The 21892-nt window shown below is 45.0% G+C and overlaps 1 protein-coding gene across 5 annotated transcripts in view; it reads right to left on the bottom strand.

The window, feature by feature from the left end:
• tln1 (talin 1) overlaps positions 1–21892 on the bottom strand; it is a 93122-nt gene that overhangs the window by 4604 nt on the left and 66626 nt on the right. For all 5 annotated transcript variants that reach the window (XM_031875782.1, XM_031875786.1, XM_031875785.1 and 2 more), the window contains 16 exons: positions 21573–21674; positions 21263–21433; positions 19622–19870; positions 13937–14056; positions 13699–13845; positions 13413–13579; positions 11715–11898; positions 11133–11258; positions 10566–10682; positions 10139–10324; positions 9231–9338; positions 4089–4194; positions 1991–2115; positions 1558–1683; positions 669–731; positions 401–583 (listed from right to left, as the gene is read on the bottom strand). In XM_031875782.1, the coding sequence (XP_031731642.1) occupies positions 401–583; positions 669–731; positions 1558–1683; positions 1991–2115; positions 4089–4194; positions 9231–9338; positions 10139–10324; positions 10566–10682; positions 11133–11258; positions 11715–11898; positions 13413–13579; positions 13699–13845; positions 13937–14056; positions 19622–19870; positions 21263–21433; positions 21573–21674 (2280 nt within the window). The remainder of the gene's footprint in view (positions 1–400; positions 584–668; positions 732–1557; positions 1684–1990; positions 2116–4088; positions 4195–9230; positions 9339–10138; positions 10325–10565; positions 10683–11132; positions 11259–11714; positions 11899–13412; positions 13580–13698; positions 13846–13936; positions 14057–19621; positions 19871–21262; positions 21434–21572; positions 21675–21892) is intronic.

The raw sequence follows: 21892 nt of genomic DNA, 5'->3' as shown, positions 1-21892 counted from the left end.
ACCACAGAGCTGTGTGATAGCAGAGATCTGATTTACCATGAACACCAATGTCTAATCTACGATGAAATCCATTTGCTGATGGTACACTGTTAAGAAAGCAATCTTCTGAGACTCCTGTAGAAGTTCTGTATAGCCAGTATTTAAGTATGAAAAATCATCATAGGCAGTCGCAGCAATTTGATTTCTGCGAGTCTATGTAGTGCTGATGCTGCAGGATGACACCTCGAAAAGAGTCCACTGAATGAGTTACTTGTCAGTCAGTATGACTTCATGTTTGGACCTCTAGGGGTGACCGAGCTCTCATGTTCTTTCAGTTTTATGGTGTCCTGAGGTACCAGGGTAACAAACAGAAGTGGGCGCGTGTGAAGCAGCTTGATGGGCATTAATACGCAGTGCTGACCTGAAGCCTCTTCATGGTCTGGGAGTCCTGGTCAGCCTTGACCTTGCAGGCCACCAGCAGCTGAGCTGTGGAGGCTGCCACCTGCTTGGCTGACGAGATGAGCTTCTCCTCGCTGGCGTGCCCCTGCACCGCAGAGTTGGCTGCCTCACACAGGTTGTTGGTTGCTGCTGCAACCATTCGAGCCTGAGGGGGTCAAAGACATCGACGGTAAGATGTTTTACTAAGAACTTTGAAACATTCTCAATAAACCTGGAGGGAGAGGACTTACAGCTGAAATCAGCCCCTGAGACCACTGTCCGTCATCCGCCGCATTGGCTGGGATCGCTCCCACCTGAAAATACAGGAAAACTGGCTCAGAGTCATCAATCTTCAGCATTCATGGATATCAAAAGCATACAATTCACTAAGGGGATAACAATGACATGGATGGGCAAATTCAATCTCTGAACCCATCACCATCAGTCTGAAAGCACATAAGAGTCTGGGGGCTGTATTTCTGTGGTTCTGGTTCTCGTGTGCATCACAGCCCAATGTGGTGGATTTTGCCCCAATGGGGCAAGCAGAATCTGCATGTATCAGCAGTGCCACACTGTATTAGTCTGTTCCCCTTAAAAGAGACGTGTCATGCTAATTTTCATACTTGTATTTAGGGTTTCTACTGGAACATGTTTTTATCTTCAAAAAACACATTCTCTTTCTCATACTGTGTCTGAATGTACCTGTATATATATATATCTGTCTGAAACACTCTGTCTTAGTTCCCGTCTCTTTCAGAGCCCCTCCCCAAAAGCCCAGTCTGCTCTGATTGGCTTGTGAGAAAAGTATGGTGCACCTTTGCAGCGGTAGCTCTCATCCTGTGGGCGGTGTATTCTAATGAGGAAGGAGAGCCAAATCTGAATGGCTTGTTGAATGTTTTCTGATCTAGAGAGCCCACAACCAACTGACTGGGTTGTCTACCTTCAGTTTCAGGTTCTCAAGTTTCTACTAAAACACACAAGCAGTTTCTGGTGGGAAGAAAGGTGTGATCCCAAAACGTATTACAAGGTGTTACCATATAACCATGTTCTGGGTTCTCTGTGGCAAATTATGAAGAGAAACTCAGAGTTAACCATTTCTCTGTGGAGGGTTTAAATGTTGCTGGCATTGTTCAGACGTACCTTCCCTTGAGCCACTAGCTCCCTCTGTGCTGCAGAGGCAGCTTTAACCAGAGCACTAGTGGCAGCTGCAATGGACTTGGCTGCCTCCAGAATCTGCTCCTCAAAGTTCAAGCTCTCATCTGCCTCCTGTTTACAAGAGAGGGGAAAGCAACAGTCAATAAACACACTGTGGTACAGGGCTGCGATGGTCTGTGGAACAATCATTCAGACAAAAAGTGAACAGTTCTACAGCATAGGAAAAGCTGGGGTCCACAAATACTTAGAAATGGATGCATATGAAATGCTAAGAGGGTAAGGCCCGTGAGACAGCCATCATTCATGGTGTGAGGAGCTAACAGGCCGGAAGACGTGCAGCACATATACAGTATGTGACCCTTCAGTGAGGTTAACAGGCACACTGGGACTGATGCTGCTCTGTAAAAAGCCCTCTAACCTTGGGTTTGGTCCTGGGCCTCAGCTGCTCCAGTTTCTTGGCAGCTGCTTCAATAGCTGCCGCTGCTCCTAACAGCTCGTTCTCTGCGATGACAGTGGGATCCTCGGGGTCCACCCACTCTGTGCCTGCAACACACACAAACACCCAACACCATTTTCCACTAGCTGAATATTGTGCAGTGGTAATGACAATATGGCTCACAGTAGCAGAACTGATCAGTTCTGCTACTTAAAGGTTCTCTATACGAGATTCAGAGCGCAAGCCACTGGAAACTGTTTTCAGAACGCAGTGGGCCTTTAGCACTATCAGCACTGTTGCCTTTGTTTGCACTGTTAGCACCATTAGCTGTTAGCTGCCGGCTCAGCTGTCGCCATGTTGAGAGCCGTTGACAGGCAATAGATATGCTTTCATTTTTGCATTTAATTATTTACCAATGAAAGTATTTCTTTAATTAACAGTGTGTACTAGTGAGCGAGTTGAGATTTGAAACATTAGGACATAATAATCAATCCTCACTGAGCGGCACGGTTATCAAACATGAACACACAGTGTGGCCTAATAACCTAGAGTGTGCTGTATTATAGAAACGCTAAAGGAGGGCAGATCATCCCACATAAATCAGCAGCCATCAATATCTAAACATTGCATGTTTATATTATTATTTAACTGTACAGCTCCCAGTGTATCACAAACAGTCTCTGTTGCCATGATAAAATGACACGAGGTCACAGGCTAGGATAGGGACTAATAGCAAACCCTAGAGAACTTCGCATTCAGGTTCTTCAGTGTCAACAGGGTAAGGTTCCAATAGGCACTTTCCACTTGAATCCTGTTCCAGATTCACTAAGCTCCGAGGCTAATGAACCTCTTAGCCATTTGTGTCTCTCCTCACTCTTTTTTTATTGTCCAACTGCAAAGTCTTCTAGCTGAATGTTTTTCTAGGTAATGCAAAGTATGCAGTGCATATATACTTATAGATATGCACTGCATCCATAGGTGACCTGCCAAAAGGCCAAATACACAAGTTGTCATAGAAGCAGCACTCTAACTCCGGGTTTCCATATTGTCGTTCAAAGTGATGGTGAAACTCCCTCTCTGATTGCATCACATTCCCAGGATACGATTGACATTATATCAATATATCATGCTCATTAACCTAATACAGTAATCAAAATCAGGACCTCCTGTATTTGGTTACAAAAATAAAATGTGTAAAGTTACTTAGCTGATATTTCAATGAATCATATAAATTTCAGCAGCATTTCATATCTTCTGCTGTTCATCTGATTTACAGGTTGGAGCTACAGGTTGTCATTAATTAGACCCTCTCTACTAACCACAGGTGATTACACGTCATTCAGTTACTTACACAGTAGAGGGCTCACTCAATAGATTGGATGAGGTGTTTGAAGGGACTGAGACAGGAAAGACTGGACATTAATCACTGGTGGTCCAGCAGGGTTCAAAATGTCTCTTAAACTGGAGCAGAGGGACGTTAATCTGTGATATAAAGCTCTGAGGATGACTTTCCCTCCATCTGACAGATCATGCATTCATGGAATCGCCTTGGGTTCAATGTCATTTGTACTTGACTCTTAAGAGGGGGGATCCCAGAACAGAGCTGTGTGAAACTGAAGAACTCTACGGGGAGTAAGTACTAATCCTACTTCAGATTACTGTCAGGGCTCATTTGCATGAAGTGCTCTAAATAAGACCCGATGATGGGCTATTTCAGACGGGTCTAGTGCAGAGCCGTACTGTCTGCCCTTTTTGATGCTTCCACAGGTTGTTTTTTACGAAGCGGCTTTAAAAAAACATCTATTGTAATTTCTTATTTGATATTGTACATCAGTACCGTTTCTTAAATGCCATTAACTTATGTATGACACTTGTAATTGTCTTACTACCATGATATAACTTCACTATTGATGACCAATGTCTGGTAGGGGTTGGTGTTGTCAGCTACATCCAGACCCATTTAGAAGGATCAATAAGAACTCTGACACCATTAAATGTAAATGGAGACATGAAGAGACACCCTAAGGAATGCAGTTTGGTTCTGCTGTCATTCTGCTGAAGAGGTCAAAGGTTAAGATACCTTTCATGGCCTCGGCAGCCTGGATGAGCTCGGTGACAGAGCCTGCCACGCGCTTGGAGTAGTTGGCCAACTGTTGCTTCAGATCATGAGAGGGCTTCTGGATGATCTGTGGGTGACGGGGAAAAAAGTCACAACCTTTAATTCAACCTTTTTTTTTTTACACTCTCCTTTTGCATAACTGAGGCTTAACATTTTTACTTGAATCTAATCCTGTGCTACGATAATATTCCACTGCATGTTGTATCTGTGTACACATGTGCAGCTTGATACTGGGAAAGAAAGTACATTAAGTGTTAATCATGGTGGCCATGAAGAAACGACGTGCACGCACAAAACCATACATATTCCATTTCCTGCACATGAATTTGTGATTACAGGAACACCTCCCACATACTTCAGAGTGCTCTGGGGATAATATGATAAGGTGAAGACGAGAAATAGGACAGACAGAAGTGAAAAATAAAACCATTCATTCAGTGGTTAGCCAATTTCACTGATGTTTTAAAGTCTAAAATTCAATCTATAATCTGTTTTGATTCCATTCATGTGATACATTTGATCACCTTGTTGTACACTGGAGGCAGCATTTTATTTCTCCATTTATGATGTTTTCATTTGATTCTTAAAACTCAAAAAAACTGTTCCGATATAAGTGTCATAAACGAAACCTCAGAATGATTGTGAGATCACTGGAAACATCACTTCTCTTGTCGCTCTGTTTATTGACAGACTGGTGCAGCAGACAGGAGAAGTGATGGGAATCAGGCCCATCCACGTACTCCCAGTTCCACAGGGATAGAGATCTATAAACGGATAGCGTACGCATCGCTGTCCGAATGTGATGAAAATAATATGCACAGTAAGCATTTCTGTTTTTGACAGGTGCATACACAGAATTGTAGCCATGAAGATGAGCTCTCATTGTGATGTCAGAAAATAAACCTATGTGCCCTTAAAGTGGGGCATACTGAACTAGTCCTCTTTGAGTAGCAACCGCACACCGTCTTTAGGAAGTATTGCCTCTCTAATGTTTAGTCTTTGTTAATGAAATACTTTTTGCTACTGTATCAGTGTTTTCCACTGCCGAGAGCTGAGATTCTCTCCCCTGCCTATATGGGGACATCATTGACATCAAAATAACTAGAGCTGCTAAAACAAGAATGTTAAGAATTCATTGTCACTCATAATAAAACAAGTGAGACTTCATGTTGGACTTGGAGGAGGCTTTGTATCTGTAAGAGAACATTATTGCCTCACACACCTACATTCATTATGTTGAACTAAACGAGACAGTCAACTTCTACCAATGGCAGGCCCGTCTCACAATTCAATGAAAATAATGGCGGACTAGTTTGATTTGTTGGTGCTCAGATGGGTTTGGGTTTCTGGTATGTGTCCTCAGACTGTCCTAGGTGGACATGCAGTATTCAGGTTGGAGCAGTGTGTGACAGGTGCAAGGCATTAACAGGGCTCAGCCCATGCCCAGCTCAAGTTTATTCAGATGTGTTGTCATGAGAAGAGAGAGGACCTAACTGCACAGGAACGCATGCAGCGGGCCAAACAAATGCCACGGGCAAACACAAACGCATTCTGCACACCAACCTACGACACTCACACACACACTTTAACCTGAGCTCCACCAATCAGACAATGTTCTGTCTTACACAAATGCAACATTCACCAAGTCTGGAAAAAGGTTCATTCATCTGTGATGCTATGAGGCTTAAAGCAAAAAGCACACCGGTTCACTGAGCAACACAATCAGCAGGTCTGTTGTTCTGTTCCAACCTTCAAAGGGCAGGACCTCACATTACTCATATTCACAGATACTTCTGAATGAGAACAAATATCTACCCGTTTATAATTCAGCGATATTACTCTCAGAGGCATTCGAACTGTTCTCTGAGATTGTGTTAAGGCTTCCTAAACTCTTAGTGATTCAACTTTTTGGTCAACATGGACAAGAAGTCCTCAGAGGAAGGATTTGACCATCAAACACAGGAACCCTGGACAATAAAGTGGACTACCTCAGACAGCTGACCACCCCGAAACATGACGGAGGACTGTTGTATTCAGCGGAATGAACCAACCTCATTCTGTGCGAAGGGATGCCACGCCCCCTGGTAAGACCCGAAGGGGGGGGGGGGGGTCGTGTGCTCACATTGACAGTATGTGTGGGCTCCAGCCGCCGTTCATCATTGGTGGAATATGTGACGGTAAAGTGAGGGATTGGCCACCATTGATTATCATGGACATCTGCCCTCACACTTAAGAGGCACTAACGGTTCTCCATCAATCAGAATACTGCAGGAATACTTGGCTGAATAAGTACAATAATAATCATTCTAAGGTTCACAACTAGTGAGCCAACACAAAGTTTGCAGTTTAATGACCAGGCTGATCTGCTCTGAGCCAGGCAGCTCTAAAACAGCACAGAGGCATGGAGAGTGGGACACCCCTTACTGTGTTCGACTGGGAAATGACCAAACCAGCAATGCAGGGAGTCAACTTGTTCTCCAGGGTGTAAAGGGAGCTAGGTAGATAGCTGGCTACTTACATGAACCTATAGAGTCACTGCAATGATGACTCTGTATCACTAACGTCAAGCTTAGGAAACGGTACGGTCCACTTTGATATTTTATTGCAATTACAGGTAAAAAGAATATATAAATGTTTGCCCCCACTCCATCGGACCCCCAATCCCTCCCGTAATTGAAACCATGAGTGTGATCTGGTCTTTCCATCTCTGAATGGTCAGAACAGAGACAATCAGTAATCAGTGTGACTGTCGAGTCTAACATCAGGCTCCAATTAGATTTGACTGTCTCAGGTTGTGTTCAAACACCTCCCACTAAGTCAGATTCCTTTAGTGTAGTTTATATAAAAAGCTGCTCCCCCCCTCTCTCCTGTCCATAAACAGAGCAGGTGTGACGGGACTCCGCAGCATTGTTCTGGTATTCAGTATTCAGTGAAGCATTCAACCAATGCAGCGCCACACTTGTGCAGGTCGTTCATGTGGCGTACTCACCGGCTTGCACCGACATCAGTGAGCCACAAGTTTAAAGGAACATTGACAGAGCGAAGGGAAAAGGAAAGAAAAGAGGTCATCAAACACATGACAGCTGATATCGTATCGACAGCATGCAGCATCATGCTGTGAACACAGGAAATGCAAAACATTTTAAAAGGCTTAAGCAAGTTGGATTGCACATTTTTAGATAGTTTGGAGACAACTGACGGCTGAACAGATTTGTTCTTCAGTTGGATTGATGGGATGTGAAACTTGTCGAATCATTGCTAGAAAGTTTCCAGTGTGATCCCAGGGCTCGTGGAATGACTTTATACCGAGATGTATAGCTATGAGCACTACTGAGGAGCCACTGAGCAAGCCCCCCCCACACTGCTCAAGTGACACTGTCCACCAGTTCACAGACTGATTGTTAAAAGGAGGCAGGGGTTTTGTTCAAAATCACTGTTTACTGCAACGTTTCTTAATCAGTCTGCCTCTAACACCAGGTGCGTCCTCACCATGGCAACCGATTACACACATGCACGCTGGCTCTCTCTCTCTCTCTCTCTCTACACACACACACACACACACACACGACATGGAAGCATGGACCTCCTGTCTGTCTGTCTGTCTGTCTGTCTGTCTGTCTGTGTCTCTCTCTCTCTCTCTCTCTCTCTCTGTCATACAGTCATTCAGGTCTTAAAGGTCTCCCCCTCTCTCCCCCACCCAGTCCCACCCTTTCAAAATAAAAGCCCTATAGAGTAACTGCATCTTAACATGAAGCTCAGAATGAGGTACTTACAGAAATGATGGGAGCGTCAGCTCCCATCATTTCCAAAGGCTTCTCAAGCAAAGATGTACATGTCCAGTACAGAAATGACGGGAGCCATTTGTGGACTGTCCATCACAAATACAAGATGCAATCCAGAGTATGAATCTAAAATGCAGAACATAGAGTAGCGCTATCTCAATTGAACCTGAACGACACTACCGGTAACATTGGCGTGTGCATATATTGCGACATCTTCGGGCAGTAGAAGCCACACTGTCAAAATTTCTTGCGAAATCTTCTAGTTATAATTGTAAGACATTATAATCTGATGCATTATAATCACTGTTATAATACATTATCAGATGATTATAAGGTATTCTTCGTGGTCATTGGGTGCTTTAAGTAAAGTAATGAAATTCCTGAGGTATAGGCAAATTATAACGATTACAATAAAAAAAGATTATTATGTATGTCATCAGTGGGATTTATAACATATATGTCAAACACATGTCAGTCAGTGACCAGCAATTATGCTACGCGACCTAATAATAATTATTATAAAATGCTCTATAATGTGTTGTGATCATTGTTATCCAGCAATATGGATATTTATGAGTGCTTGTGACTGTAATTATACAGTGTTATAGGCAGATTATAAGGCATTATTAGTATGTTTATAATACATTATAGACATGGAAGTCTTACCAACATGTTTGTGGACAATGTAAAATGATGTACTTTCTTTTTTCTTCTTTCCTCCACCTCTTTTCACCATCCTCCAGCTCTTTATTTGATTTAGTTCTTTGCTTTGCTTTAAGGACGGAGCTACTTGCTTTGGAGCCCCCCACCTGACTCCTAGGAGTCAGGTGGGCCGGTCCAATGCAGGTCCAATGCAGGTCCAATGCAGGTCCAATGCAGGTCACACCTGCTGGGAGCCTGTCCACTACGAGGAAACGGTGTTTTATGATGTGATGTCATTCATCCTCCTTCTTTCTCTGTATTGTTGAACTGACGTGGCAGTATACACAAACTGTTCCTACAAACCACACCTCTACTGAGCCTGCTGTTGGGTGTTTATGATCTGATCCTCAGTCACAATGAAGAACAAAGCTATATCACTAGAAATGGGACATGAAGTATTTTAAATTGGACCTCCAAAAGCCAAAGAAGTAATTTAATACTGCTGTGGAGTTTTTGAATGTTCTTTTTTTGAATGATTTGTTCTTTCACTTTTCTTCATAGTGGCTACTGCTGTTTATTCTAATCATCCCCTCATTTCAGCTACTTCTGCTACTTTGAGCACTGTAAACTGCTGATAGTACAGTGCGTGTATTCGTGAATGTGGGTAAAGAAGTCTTACCACCAGCACATGCTCCAGCAATCCCAGGTACCCACAAGCACATTCATTGCCGAAGTGCAGGGCTCTCATCTGGACCTCCTTGCTGACCTCTGGGTGGTAGGCAGCTTGCTGAGAGGGCAAACAGACAGAAATCCAGTGAACTAACATTGACTGTATGTCGGCCATTTTGCATGTTAAAATGTAATGCTTATAAAGACAAAATAATTTGGTCTTATGTAAAAGAATTTGTGAAATATTTTTTGGAGTTGGGTCGGTACAAAGATTAAGAAGTTGAGAAGAAACTTTACCAACCTGACTGAAATGTTATATTATACCAATATTACTTTGTACCAAAGATAGGAGAAAAATACTACAGTAATGCAAAATGTAGTTGGTGAGTTGGTCCAGACACAGCTTCTTAACAGCGAATATAATGATTAAATATACAGGTAACTCTTTAAAACCACTGTGTAGTTTAGAAATCAGAATTCAGTACAGACATTATGAACATTTGTGAGCTAAAGAGTTATGATCAAGGGATACAATAAGTAGTGCGGTCCAGTTAGAGATGGGTGATAAGTAACAATAATTATGCTGGAGCCCCCTGGAGTCTGATCTGAAGGAGTTTCTGGTGAACCTGCATGACTTCATCTGACCCGACCCAGTGGCACCGATGACAAGCATTAAGATTAACTAAATAGAAATAGACCATCTTCTCTCTGCTGGTCTCAATTACTGATGGAGGTCTTATAGAGGATCAGGACTAAACTGAGACTGTTTCAGAAGCAGTTAAAAGTTCCTCACTGTAACTTTAATGTCAAAATGTTATTTCTAAATCCCACAGTTATACTTTTGATAAAACCCACCATAATTTTCTGAATATTCTTTGTTTTGGTTTTGACAGCTGACTGTGTCTATCTGCTGTGTACCTTGCAGGAGTGCAGCATCTCAGCGATGGCCTTTCTGCTGAGGTTGGCCGTGGCGATGATGTCTTCCTGACGACAAGAATTCCCAGCAGCCACTGCCTTTGCTGTTGCCATGGTGATGCCTTTAGTCATGCGAATGAACTCCTCTGGCGTGGTCGTCTTTGGTGGTGGGTCAGAGCTGTTGAACACCTGTGTGGTAAAAACCAGGGGACTGTTAAAAACCCATATGAGTTCTTTGATCCAACAATGGAGCCGCTGGATGCTATAGCGGGGAGCCCTGAACGGGAATCCTTCTCGCTGGAAGGACTCTGGCTTCAGTTGGTACTAGGTACAGCTTCTTCTACTGGTTAGGGTAGTGAAATGACATCTATTCCAAATGTTGGCAGTGATATATTAACAACTTGTCCATTTGAAGAGTGTGAGTACTCACAGCCAGCTCCTGTTTGATGTGTTCAATTGTGGCCTCCAGAGCTCTGGTCCCCTTTGTGGCTTCATCCTCTACTGCCTTCACCGTCTTCAGGAGGGACGTCACATTGGTCACCATCACCTACAGCAGCCAAATAACATCATAAGGCTATAGAGCAGACTGATGGCGAAAGAAAAGGGCTCACTGATGCATCGTACAGTGATAAATGTGTTTTCAAAATGCACAGCATTACCAGAGAGAAGACATACCACTGAAATAATACTGTTGTTGAAATGTTTGTTTTCAAGTCTCTATGTAACATGCAGTGTGGTTCAACGGTATGCAACATACGATTAAAAATGTGAGCCTTAACGAGTGCTCCATTAAAGATGTCCGTATGCTTCAAAAGTGCTTCTCTGTTGGTCAAGTAGCATCTGAAACCCCGTCCCAGTGCATCCCACAATCCCACAAACATTCGTACTTCACCCAGCGATCATCCAGCTGTTCTCATTCCTACCCCGCGTGAGGCAGAGTGCTGCTGTGGAGGAGCACAGCACTCCGGACGTCTTCATCTCGTGCCATGTGACTTACCTTAGCGGAGCTCTTCAGCTGCAGCATGCTGGGGTCGTCATGAGGCTTGCCCGCAGCCGCCTTGGTGGCGCTGATGAGGTTGCCCAGAGCTTTGGCCACATCTTTCACTGCATTGATCAGGACCACCTGTAGAATGCAGAACCAGTACCTTACACGTTAATGTGATGCCCTCACAGGGGAAGTGAGTGCACCTAGACACCTAGAGGAGCAGCTGTGTCCTAGTTGGTGTGCTGGATGTGTGTTGAGGGTGTGTCCTTCAGAGGATATCAAGGATATAGAAGAGGATATATAGAACTCAGCATAAATAAGATCAATGCCAGCTTGCTCCCTAAACGTAAAAATTGTTTAGGAGAAAATGAGCATCTCTATCTCCATTTTTACTTTGGATATATTTTTGTTCCATTTGTACTTTTCTTCCCCTTACTATTAATTTTCTTTAAGAATGCATCTGTGTGTTATTTACATTTACATTTTGTAGCTGCACTTAGAAGTCTATTTCTACATGTTGCCTTTCATCCACTTTTCCTCAGTTTAGGGGATTACTGAAGACAAACACAGCTGGCATGTTTTCTGCTGTTCTACCTGAGTTTCTGGGTCTTCAGAACCCAGGCTGGCAGCTCCAAGTTTGACCACATCAGCCAGTTTGGTGATGGTGCACACGGAGGACTGGGCAGCCTGAGCCAGTTTCTCCTGACTGGCTCCAGCACCAGACACCAGCAGCTTGGTGTCCTCCACCAGAGCCTTGGCTGTCTTCAGGATGTATTCTCTGCACACAGGAAGGTCACAAAGTCAATAATAAGCAACATGAAACTGTGACGGCCATATCATAACAGATGATATTATACAGCATTTAATAGTGCAAGTGATAACACTATCAGGCCAACACAATTGGGCCAATCTATTCCATTCAACTATATGATTATATGCTATATACATTATAGTCTGGGATTTAAATTCCTCCAACATTTTGACAAATTTGTTGCTGCATTTTTTAATGTTTTTTAATTGTTCTTTTTGCTCTGAGACTGAGGAACTGGCTGTGAAGATGTTTTGATTTACACTTGAATTGTAATTCCTGTTCATGTTTAAGATTCTTTACCAAACTGTTGGTGTAAGATTTATTATATATGTCCCTCCTGCCCGGTCAGAAGGACATAGGAAAAGTCAATGCTATCAATTTTTGGTAATACATCAGCACTGTGGCTCAGAAGGTAGAGCGTGTTGTCCCTCAATGGCTCAATGGGTAGAGAGGGTCGTCCGGCAACAGAGTTCACTTCACCACCAACAAAAAGTTAGGTAGTTCCTATCACGCTGATGTGTGTTCACATGTTCATTTGTTTCTGTTCATAATGGACACGTAGGAGTCTGAGTAATAAAACATGCATCAGGTATTTATAGAGACATCATGGTTAGTTGTTGTATCATTCTAGACAAACAGCTACTGTGGCGCTAACCTCAGTTAAGCACAGCAGCTAGGTGGCTCTCACACTAACGAGCTGTGGCAGTGCTCCTCTTGTGATTGGGTCAGGAGGGTGTTTGAGCGGAACCTCGGTACTGCAGCTCCATCACCTAATCACTACTACGCAGATTCTGGCTCCAAATGACATCATCAGTGTGAGATGGCAGCACCCAGATCTGTGATATTTTGGTTTCATTTTTGTGCAGTGGGAGGAAGTGGAGCCGCAGCGTCCATCTCTATACACAGTCTATGTCCTGGAGAGGTTCACATATGAAAACAGCAGCGCAAATATCCTTCCAAGAAGAGATGATGACTCTTTAAGTTATCTTCACTTTTCTGGACATGCCGAGGATCCAACGGCCACCATGTTTTCTGTGCGTAATAGTGCGCAATTATATTTGAGATCAAAATAACCCATACAATAACTGCAGTTCAATACCACATTAGTGCCATAAATAAAATGAAAGTAGAATTTAAAATATGGTCATGTATTTAGCATTTTGTATTCCTTTATTTCTTTAATTATTTGTTTAATTCTGTTAGATTTGACAGATTCACAGCCTGGGAACCTGGAAATGAAAATAGTGAAAATGGAGTTGATGAATTTCCTTTGTTCTAAAATTGTCTTTTCAAATAAAAAATAAAATAAAAAATGTATTGCTGATGATTAACTTCAAGAAATGTAATTGTAATGAATGAGTTATATGGTTGACTCCCCAACCCAGTGATTCTTTTCTTTGCTTTGTCTATGACATCATACTTGCCATGATCTATTTTCCTTACAGGGATACTGAAATCTTTTACAGGAGGGTCTGTAGTACCTGTGGTCAGCGAAGGTCTCTGCGTTCTCTCTGTTCAGAGACCCAGCAGTGGCAAACATGATGGTGGTGTCGAGGTCTGCAATGATTCCAGACACAGCGCTGGCTGCTGTGATGCAGGCCTGGGTGCCACGGTTACCTGCCTGCAGGGACGCCAACACATGGGAGACCTGCAAGAAGAAGGAGTTATGAGTGGAAGTTGGATTTACTTCCATTTTAGGTATTCCATTTTAACTAGTAAAGTAACAGTGAGTGAAAAAAGTCGTAGAGTGGTTGGGTGAGTTCTGACCTTCTCTGAGACTTTGCGGGCGCTTTCAATCAGCTCTTTCTTGGTGAACGAGTCATTGGGGCTGCACTGCAGAGCTCCAGCTTTGGTCACCAGACCTGTGCAGCTGAAACCCAGCTCACCCACCTGCTTCTTAATGTGAGAACCAATCTGGACACAAACAAAGATATACATTTGAAAAACGGCACCAAAAAGATGTAAAGCGAGACTTGTCTCTCAAAGGACGGCTGGCTTTATTTACTTCATCATTCTCTGCAGTCACGGCTGCATATTTGGCCTCATTTGCAAGATTTCCAAACTCATTGGTAAGCTGGTTGGCCAATCCCCCAAGGTCATCAGGGTTGGTGTTAGACTTGGTCACCTGAGGAGAGAAACCACAACAGTTGAGTAATAACAAGTGCATCTGTTAGGTTTTAACCAGGTAGATTATAAAAGAAACAAATCACAAATACTGAAAATAAAATAACAACAAACAATACTGAACGTTCATTCTGTGCACAGGACATCTATCACACTTCTGTCCATCCTGATAGAGTGATCCTTCTCTGTTGCTCTCTCTGAGGTTTATGCTTTGTTTTCCCTGTTAAAATGTTTTTGATGTGAGGGTCCTGGGACAGAGGATGTTGTATTCTGTACAGAATGTAAAGCCCTCTGAGGCCAATTTGTGATTTTGGGCTGTACAAATAAAGTGAAAAAAAATTTAATTTTGTATATATCACTCATTCACATGAAGCTGATTTACTCTTCAATCAATACATCTATAAAGGATATAATACATTTCATGACTAAAACATGTCCTGTTCTTATTAGTTTGACATAACATTGGTCAGTGTTGAGGTTACTTTTGAAAAGTAATGAGTATCAGATTACAAGCTACCCTGTTCGAATGTAATAAGTAAGATCGAATGAATGTTATAATATTCTATATATTCGCTTTAGACCAAAAATAATATATTTGTAATCACACACATTTTGATTAGTAACTGTAATGTAATTACACATGTTTTCTCAGTAACTGGTTACAATTACATTTATTTTGTAATCTAAGTACATAACACACATGTACATATAACTAGTTACTCATTCCGACACTGGTCATGAATGATCCTGTGCTGGTTTATGAAATTACATCAAAACCTGTCCACCCTATATCTTTAAACAAAACAACAACAACATTTAAACCGTATTTTCACAATGTTGATCCTCATTCCACACATCTTACACATTAAAGCGAAAGTTACGAATGTAACTACGGTTCTATGAATCCTGGATGACCGCCAGAGGCAGTGCTTAACAATGGATATCTTCTGTTTCGCGCATGCGCAGGTCGAATATTTATATCAACAAAGTGACCTGTGACCTCGGATGACCCCCGTCGTCTATAAGTTCCGGTGTCATCCTGAGATCAGTCCTAAGGAATCTACTCGCGAGTTCACGGGATTCCGAGTGACCAAGAACTCTGGCGGTCATCCAGGATTTATAGAACCGTAGTTACATTGGTAACTTTCGTTCTATTTCATCCTTACTGACCGCCAGAGGCAGTGCTTAACACTGGATGACTTATATCAACAAAGTCACGAGGAATCATCGTAACTACCTCGTATAGCTCCGGCAGAGGAAATTGGCCAAAGAACCCTCCCCAGTGGGTGAGGGGTGGCAACGTTAATTCTGTAGTGTTTGGTGAATGTGCTCAGTGATGCCCATGAGGCTGCAGCACATATATCCTCTACAGGCACACCAGGAGACACTTTTGGTAGAGTGGCCCTTCACCCCGGATGGCCGAGCGCGGTCGCTCGCCTTGTATGCATAGGCAATGGCCTCCACTATCCAGTGGGATAGGCGCTGTTTTTTAGAAGGAGCACAGCCCTTCTTAGGCTCACCATAACTGACAAAGAGCTGCTCCGACCGCCGTATGCAGGTGGTGGCTTCCACATAAGCTCTGAGGGCCCACACTGGGCACAGCAGCCTTGACCTCGCCTCTCCCGATGGGGGGGGTCAAACTGCGTGAGCTGGATAGGCTGGTTGATATGCGAGCGTGTCAACACCCTTGGGAGAAACGCTGCATTAGGCCACAAAGTGACACCCAAGCCATCTGAGTTCCACCTCAGACATGATTCTTTCACCGACAGGGCATGCAGCTCGCCCCCACGTTGAGCTGAAGTGACGGCATGGAGAAAAAACGTTTTGGCCGATAGCCCTCTCGGCTCCGCCTGTGCCAGGGTTTCAAAAGGAGACAAGCATAAGGTGTCCAGTACCAAGGGTAGGTCCCATGCAGGGGCCTTCGGGGCACTCGGAGGACACAATTGCAGAGCCCCTTTTTTGGAAGAGGGACACCAGTCTGTGGCTCTCTCCTGTGTCATTGTCGACCTTAGTATGCTGCCCCGAAATAGCGGCCACGTATACTCCAAGGGTAGAGGGAGACCGGCCCTTATCTAGGAGGGACTGTAGAAACTCAGTACAGCAGGCACGGCGCACTGTACTGGGACCTTGTTCTGACCCGCACACCAGTCAGAGAACAGCTTCCATCTGTTTTCGTCCTGCAGGCAGGTAGATCGCGCCCTGGCATTCAGAATTGTCAGTCTGACTGGTTCTATGCAGCCACTCAGCATCCGGTCGGGCCCTCCCACGGCCAGATCCATAGTTGAAGGCGGCAGGGATTGGGATGCCAAATCCGACCTTCTAGTTGCGACAGGAGGTCGCTCCTGTCGGGAAAGAACTCTGACAAGCGTTAGCAAGATCAGAGGGAATGGTGGAAAGGCATAAAGAAGATCCTCTGGGTCAAGATACCGTGGCTCACACGTGGCCAGAGGACTGGTCCTCTCCGTCAGGGAGACCCAGTGGGGGCAGTGGGTCGACAACACGTCTGGATGCAGCCGCCACTCTCCCGGTGGAGGACAGGAAAACCACAACTTGGTTCCGTTCTCCTGGTGGGTACATTGCCCGAAGGCTGGTCAGGCGAGGAGCCACCCAAATCAGAAGGGCACGGTGATCCCCGTAGCAACTTCTGCAGATCTGGTGCCCCCTTGATGGTTTGTGTGAAAACACAGCAGAGGTGTTGTCCAACCGGACAAGCACATATTTTCCCTTCAAATATGGCAGGAAGTGTTTGAGCGCTAGCTCTAGAACATTGACCTGCCCCTGCGGTCTTTGAGCAGACAACTGCCCCCAAGCAGTCCTGTTCTGTCACACTGCACCCCGCCTTGAGAGGCAGGTATCTGTTGTGACAATCTCCCGGCGGAATGGAACCGAGCCCATGGGGACACTGTTTGCCAGATATGCACTCTCCCTCCATGGGGATAGTGTGAGTAGGCACTGTTTTGATACTATTATTGCCCTGTATCTGTGCCACTTGGCATCCAAGTGAAGGCTGTTCAGCCATCTGCAAACCCAAGGGAACTACAGTTGAGGCAGCTGTCAGTTTACCCAATAGGTGGAGAAAAGGATGTAGGGCAACCGTCTGCCCCCTCGGAAGGGGGAGAGGTTGTGGGGGATGTTGTCCACAAGCTGGGGCGACAGACAGGCCCTTATAGGGCCACACTAATGAAGGTTATGCTCTGAGAAGGGCTCAGGTAGCTCCTCTCCATGTTCACCTTGAGGCCCCACCGGGCCACGTGAGAGAAGGCGAGCAGTGTCCTGTGGCGCCTGAAGCCGGGATGGCGCACAGGTCAGCTAGTCGTCTAAGTACGGCAGTATGTTCACACCCTGTGATTGCAGGGGGAAAGGACAGCAGTAACACACCTTGTGAACACCTGTGGGGAGAAGGGAGAGTCCGAATGGAAGCACCCTGGACTGAAAGTGGCGGCCTTAAAAGGCGAAACAAAGAAACTGCCTATGGTGATGCACCATGGGAATTGTTAGTCCTCAAGTTCGGAGATTGCCTGGCGGGGACTTAGGTAGGGTTGTATTGGTAGCGGGCCGGCCTCTCAGCGGGACGCTGAGGCCCGTGGAGGTTACTGGGGTAAGCTGGAGGCTGAAAAAACGGCCTTGGGGGGCCAAAGTGGGACCCCTAGGTCTGCGGGGTGCAGTCATGACCCTGCGAAAACCAGAAAACTGCTGCCTGGTCTGGCTAGCTTCAACAGTTCGCTGAAGTGCCTGTATAGCAGCTGACCCGAACAGCTCACCAGGTTCCACTGGGACAGTACGGAGGGTCCTCATGTCTCAGACAGGGGTGACTGCGCCAGCCAAACCTGGCGGCGAGTCTGGACCAGGGTGGACATCATATGTCCAAGTTCCCTCGACATGAACGCAAACGCCTGCAATGAAACATCACTGAGGCTGGAGGCGGAAGCGTCGAAAGTAGCCTGCTGCAGAGAAGCTCAGAGGGCAAGCATGAGGTGGGAGAGGGAGTTGCCGATACGGTCCCCACGCTGCTGTGTCATAAGCCCTGGATAGCAGGTCATCTTTGACCTGACGTCGGGGTCGAGGGCACCTGGCATCGGGCCTCAGAGTCTCCTCAGGGGAAACTATGAGGGACGCAATAGTCGGCTAAATGGCTGGCATACGTGCAAGGCCAAATTTTGCCACCTCCTGCATGGCCGTCAGGGTTCGGCCATCTGATGTAAGGCGGGAGAGAGCCCTGGTGTCTCTCCAGCATGCATGCAACTCCCTCAGATATTCCTCGGAGGGAGGAACAGAAAAGGTGGTGAGGGCGGGAAGGCTCCTGAAGAAGGCATTCGCCGGCGGAAGTTCCGGCTGCTGTGTATCCCACTGCAGGCGTGCCAGCGCCATGCAAATGATCGGGGTAGGTTGGGCTGGATTCAGCTGCCCTGACAGGGGGAGGTAGACCTCACGCATCAGGTGTTCCACTTCGGCCAGACTAGCAGATCTTACTGCTCAAGGCATGATGCCGCTGGTCCTGCCTGGGTTCTCCGAGAGGCCCTCCCTCAGATGCTCGAGGCAAGAGGTCATGGCCGTCCTCAGGCTGAAGAGGAGCTATACAGGTCCTACAGCCGGGAGAGTTTAACATGGCCGCGATTCTGGAGGAACCCTTGTCGCACTAGTTGATGCGGAATTCTAAGTCAGTCTGAGCGGGAGCGCTCTGCTGAATGTTGAGAGAACAGGCAGGGGGCAGTGATCTCTTTGGACACTCTTCACTTGGACAGTGGCTGCAGATATTGGTGTCCCACCAGTTAGCTTGAGCGAGAGCACTCTGCCACTGTGGAAACAGACCAAAAAGCAGTCCTTGCGGTGAGAGGGGAGCGAGGACACTCTCTTCACTAGGACAGTCGCAGTAACTAGTGGTGTCCCACCAGTTAGCCTGAGTGAGGACACTCAGCTAACTGCGATAGCCGTAATGTTACAAAGTCGATGGACACAGTCCCAGTATCAGCTTTGTCTAGCTAGCATCTCCCCAAGTTAGCCTGAGCGAGGACACTGCTAACTGTGAAATCTGTCAGATGTAAAAATTAAATCTCAATGGACACAATGTCAATGTCGATCTAGTCGAACAAGTCTCTCACCAAGTTTGCCTGAGCGGGAACACTCTGCTAATCTACCTGATTATACTAATCAATGGCTCCTGAATAAGACGTTAGTCCCACCATCTCTCTCAAACTAGCTGGAAATTAGTGCTTAATCGGGCCCCAGGGGACCGATCCTCATGTAGATAACAGGGGCGGGGCCTGCGACACTAAACAGAGAGGGGCTTGTACTGTCCAGGGGTGGGGTCTGATACACATAACAGGAAGGGACTGTGAGTCAGTGGTAGAGCAGGGTCGTCCTTCAATCAGAGGTTCAACGGTTCAATCCCTGGCTCCACTTAACCCCAAATTTCTTCTGCAGGCTGTGCCATCATGCAGTGTATAAATGGATAGGTACTGGACTAGTACTGCCCAGCGGTGGAACCTGTGGAACCTTTTTTTCATATATTCAACTTTATTTCAGTCACCGGAACTAATTAGGCCATTGGATGACTATCAAAACTTACCATCTCCTGCACAGTGACAGCTATGGCCTTGGCTGTCTTGACCATGGTAGTCTGGTAGTCCACGAAGGTGCCTTCGGGCTCAAGAGCAGGCGTGTCTTCCATTTTATTGATTGCACCATTGATGGAGTCCACCATGCCACCCACAGCACCTGCTGCACTGGCTGCCTCAGCCAGAGTGGCACCCAAGTCATCTACTGCTTCCTTCATCATCTGCACTGACTCCTCCAGGGCCTCCTGCATGTGTGCTGCCTGGAGAAAGGAAAAGACATTTAACATTTTCCACCAGACCATTCAAACAATGGCCATATAAAAAGTAGTACAGGTGGTAAAATAAAACATTGGGCTTATATTAATAAAAGGCTTTTTTAAAAGCATGCATTGTAAGTAACCAGTGAAGAGAGGACAGAACATAAGGTGATCTCGTCTCTCTGAATATGTTAAGCCAAAGAAGGTCGGAGATAGTTTTCGTCTACAGCAAAATTTCAACATGTAACGTTATAAAAGCTTATACGATCTTCTCAAGATCAGCACAAGAGAGGAAAGGCAAGACTTTTGACGTGCTTGTGAATTATGTTTTAAAGGAGAGGTCACTAAGACATAGTGACATCTGGAATCAGTTAAATAAGACAGGAGAATCCATAAATTGACTTGGTGGTTCCAATTATGATTCAGTGCTAGAAATAATAAGTTGGTATGAACAAAACAAGTGTACCAGCAAAATCCTATTCCCATCCTCTCTAGACGATAAGACTGTTCATCAAAATGTGTAGTGTTCAATTGTATCATCACCTCTGCCACATAATCTGTAGTGCTTTGTTTGTTATATGATCATCTTTGGATTCCAGTGTAGTTCTTCTCGAGCATTTTTCTCTTACACACTGATTTTATTGTGTGCTCTCTTGGACATCTCTTTCTACCATTTTGCTGCAGGTACATGTGGTGGTACAAAGACAGACTTTTCTTGAGGATGTTTCAATAGGAAAGTAATGCCTTAAATCAACTTTCAGTTTGAAAGCATCAACCCTTGGAAATGGGACGATTCTCTTGCATGTCCTGGATCACTAGATCAACTCTCTTGTGCGGTGGTCAGGAGATGACAACTGCCCATTTGTTTTTGTCCCATTTGTCATTCTAATCGTAAACAGATCCAGTTCATAAAATCTTGTGCATCTCTCTTAAACCTTTTCCAAATCATTCAACTGTGTTTTCAAGATGATTCTTCCTCTAACCCTTCCTCTACTTGCTTCATTTGCTCAATGACCAACATGGAAGCAAAGAAGAGTAGAAGAGTTACCTATATCTATATCTATAGTAGTAACAACAATGGTCCAAAATTATATAATATGGCATTTATATTTTCAAGGGGGAGAATCTGAGCTGAGATCAGGTCAAATGAACTCTGACAAATCACCAGCATCAGCTGTTAGTTACAGATTATTGGTTACTTTAAGTTTCAGTGCTGTGAGGTGAACGAAACCTGACAGAAATTCTTCAAATATATTGGGATTATTCATAAAAGACCAACTTTGGGGAAACTTGTTTTTCTACAAGGGTAAATTCATGCTAATGCTGAGTCATTTGGCCATGTTCCTCAACCAGCTTCTCCAGAGGACCCAATATAACGAGTGCTAGCTTCAGTACCTTGGGGTTTCCTCCAGCCTCCTTGGCAGTGTAAAGCATCTGCAGGGCCGACTCGGTCAGGGTTTTGGTCTGGTCCAAGACAGCCATCTGCTGTTGGCTGCTGACGATCTTAGACGCTGTGCCTATGGCTGCCATGATCAATGGCTCAAAGTAGCTGGCCATCTGAGATACCTGATCAAATGTGTGCGGAGTAAATGAAACAAACGTGTTAGGCTTAAACAAGTTCAATCAATGTCAATGTAGCCAAATTCAGTCTTTAGATGGACCACTAGTTGTTTCAGCTGTCTGGAGGACTTGTCCTGTGTCCTACCTTGTGTCCCAGCTGGGAGGCCTCGGAGCGAGCAGCCACAGCTACAGGATCAATCAAGTTACTGATCTCATGGACAGAGGCAGCCATCTGCTGATGGAGATTCTGCAACAGATACACACATCATACCATGAATAAAGCTTTATTCAAGCACACATCTATATTCATAATCTGTGGTTGTCATTGCACTTATCACAGGTGCATGAGCCACATTTCCTTCATTTGATTGCCTGAATACACTTCACAGAGTTTTGGTGACTTTAATTTCCCATTCTCACAGAGAGCTCTGAACTCTGGGGCAGGAAACGGCCTGCAAAGGCTTA

Source organism: Anarrhichthys ocellatus, unplaced genomic scaffold (assembly GCF_004355925.1).
Source record: "Anarrhichthys ocellatus isolate YVR2014 unplaced genomic scaffold, GSC_Weel_1.0 scaffold95, whole genome shotgun sequence".
NCBI lineage: Eukaryota > Metazoa > Chordata > Actinopteri > Perciformes > Anarhichadidae > Anarrhichthys > Anarrhichthys ocellatus.
Note: the sequence above shows the minus strand (reverse complement) of the source record. Positions and strands in the feature narration are given on the sequence as shown.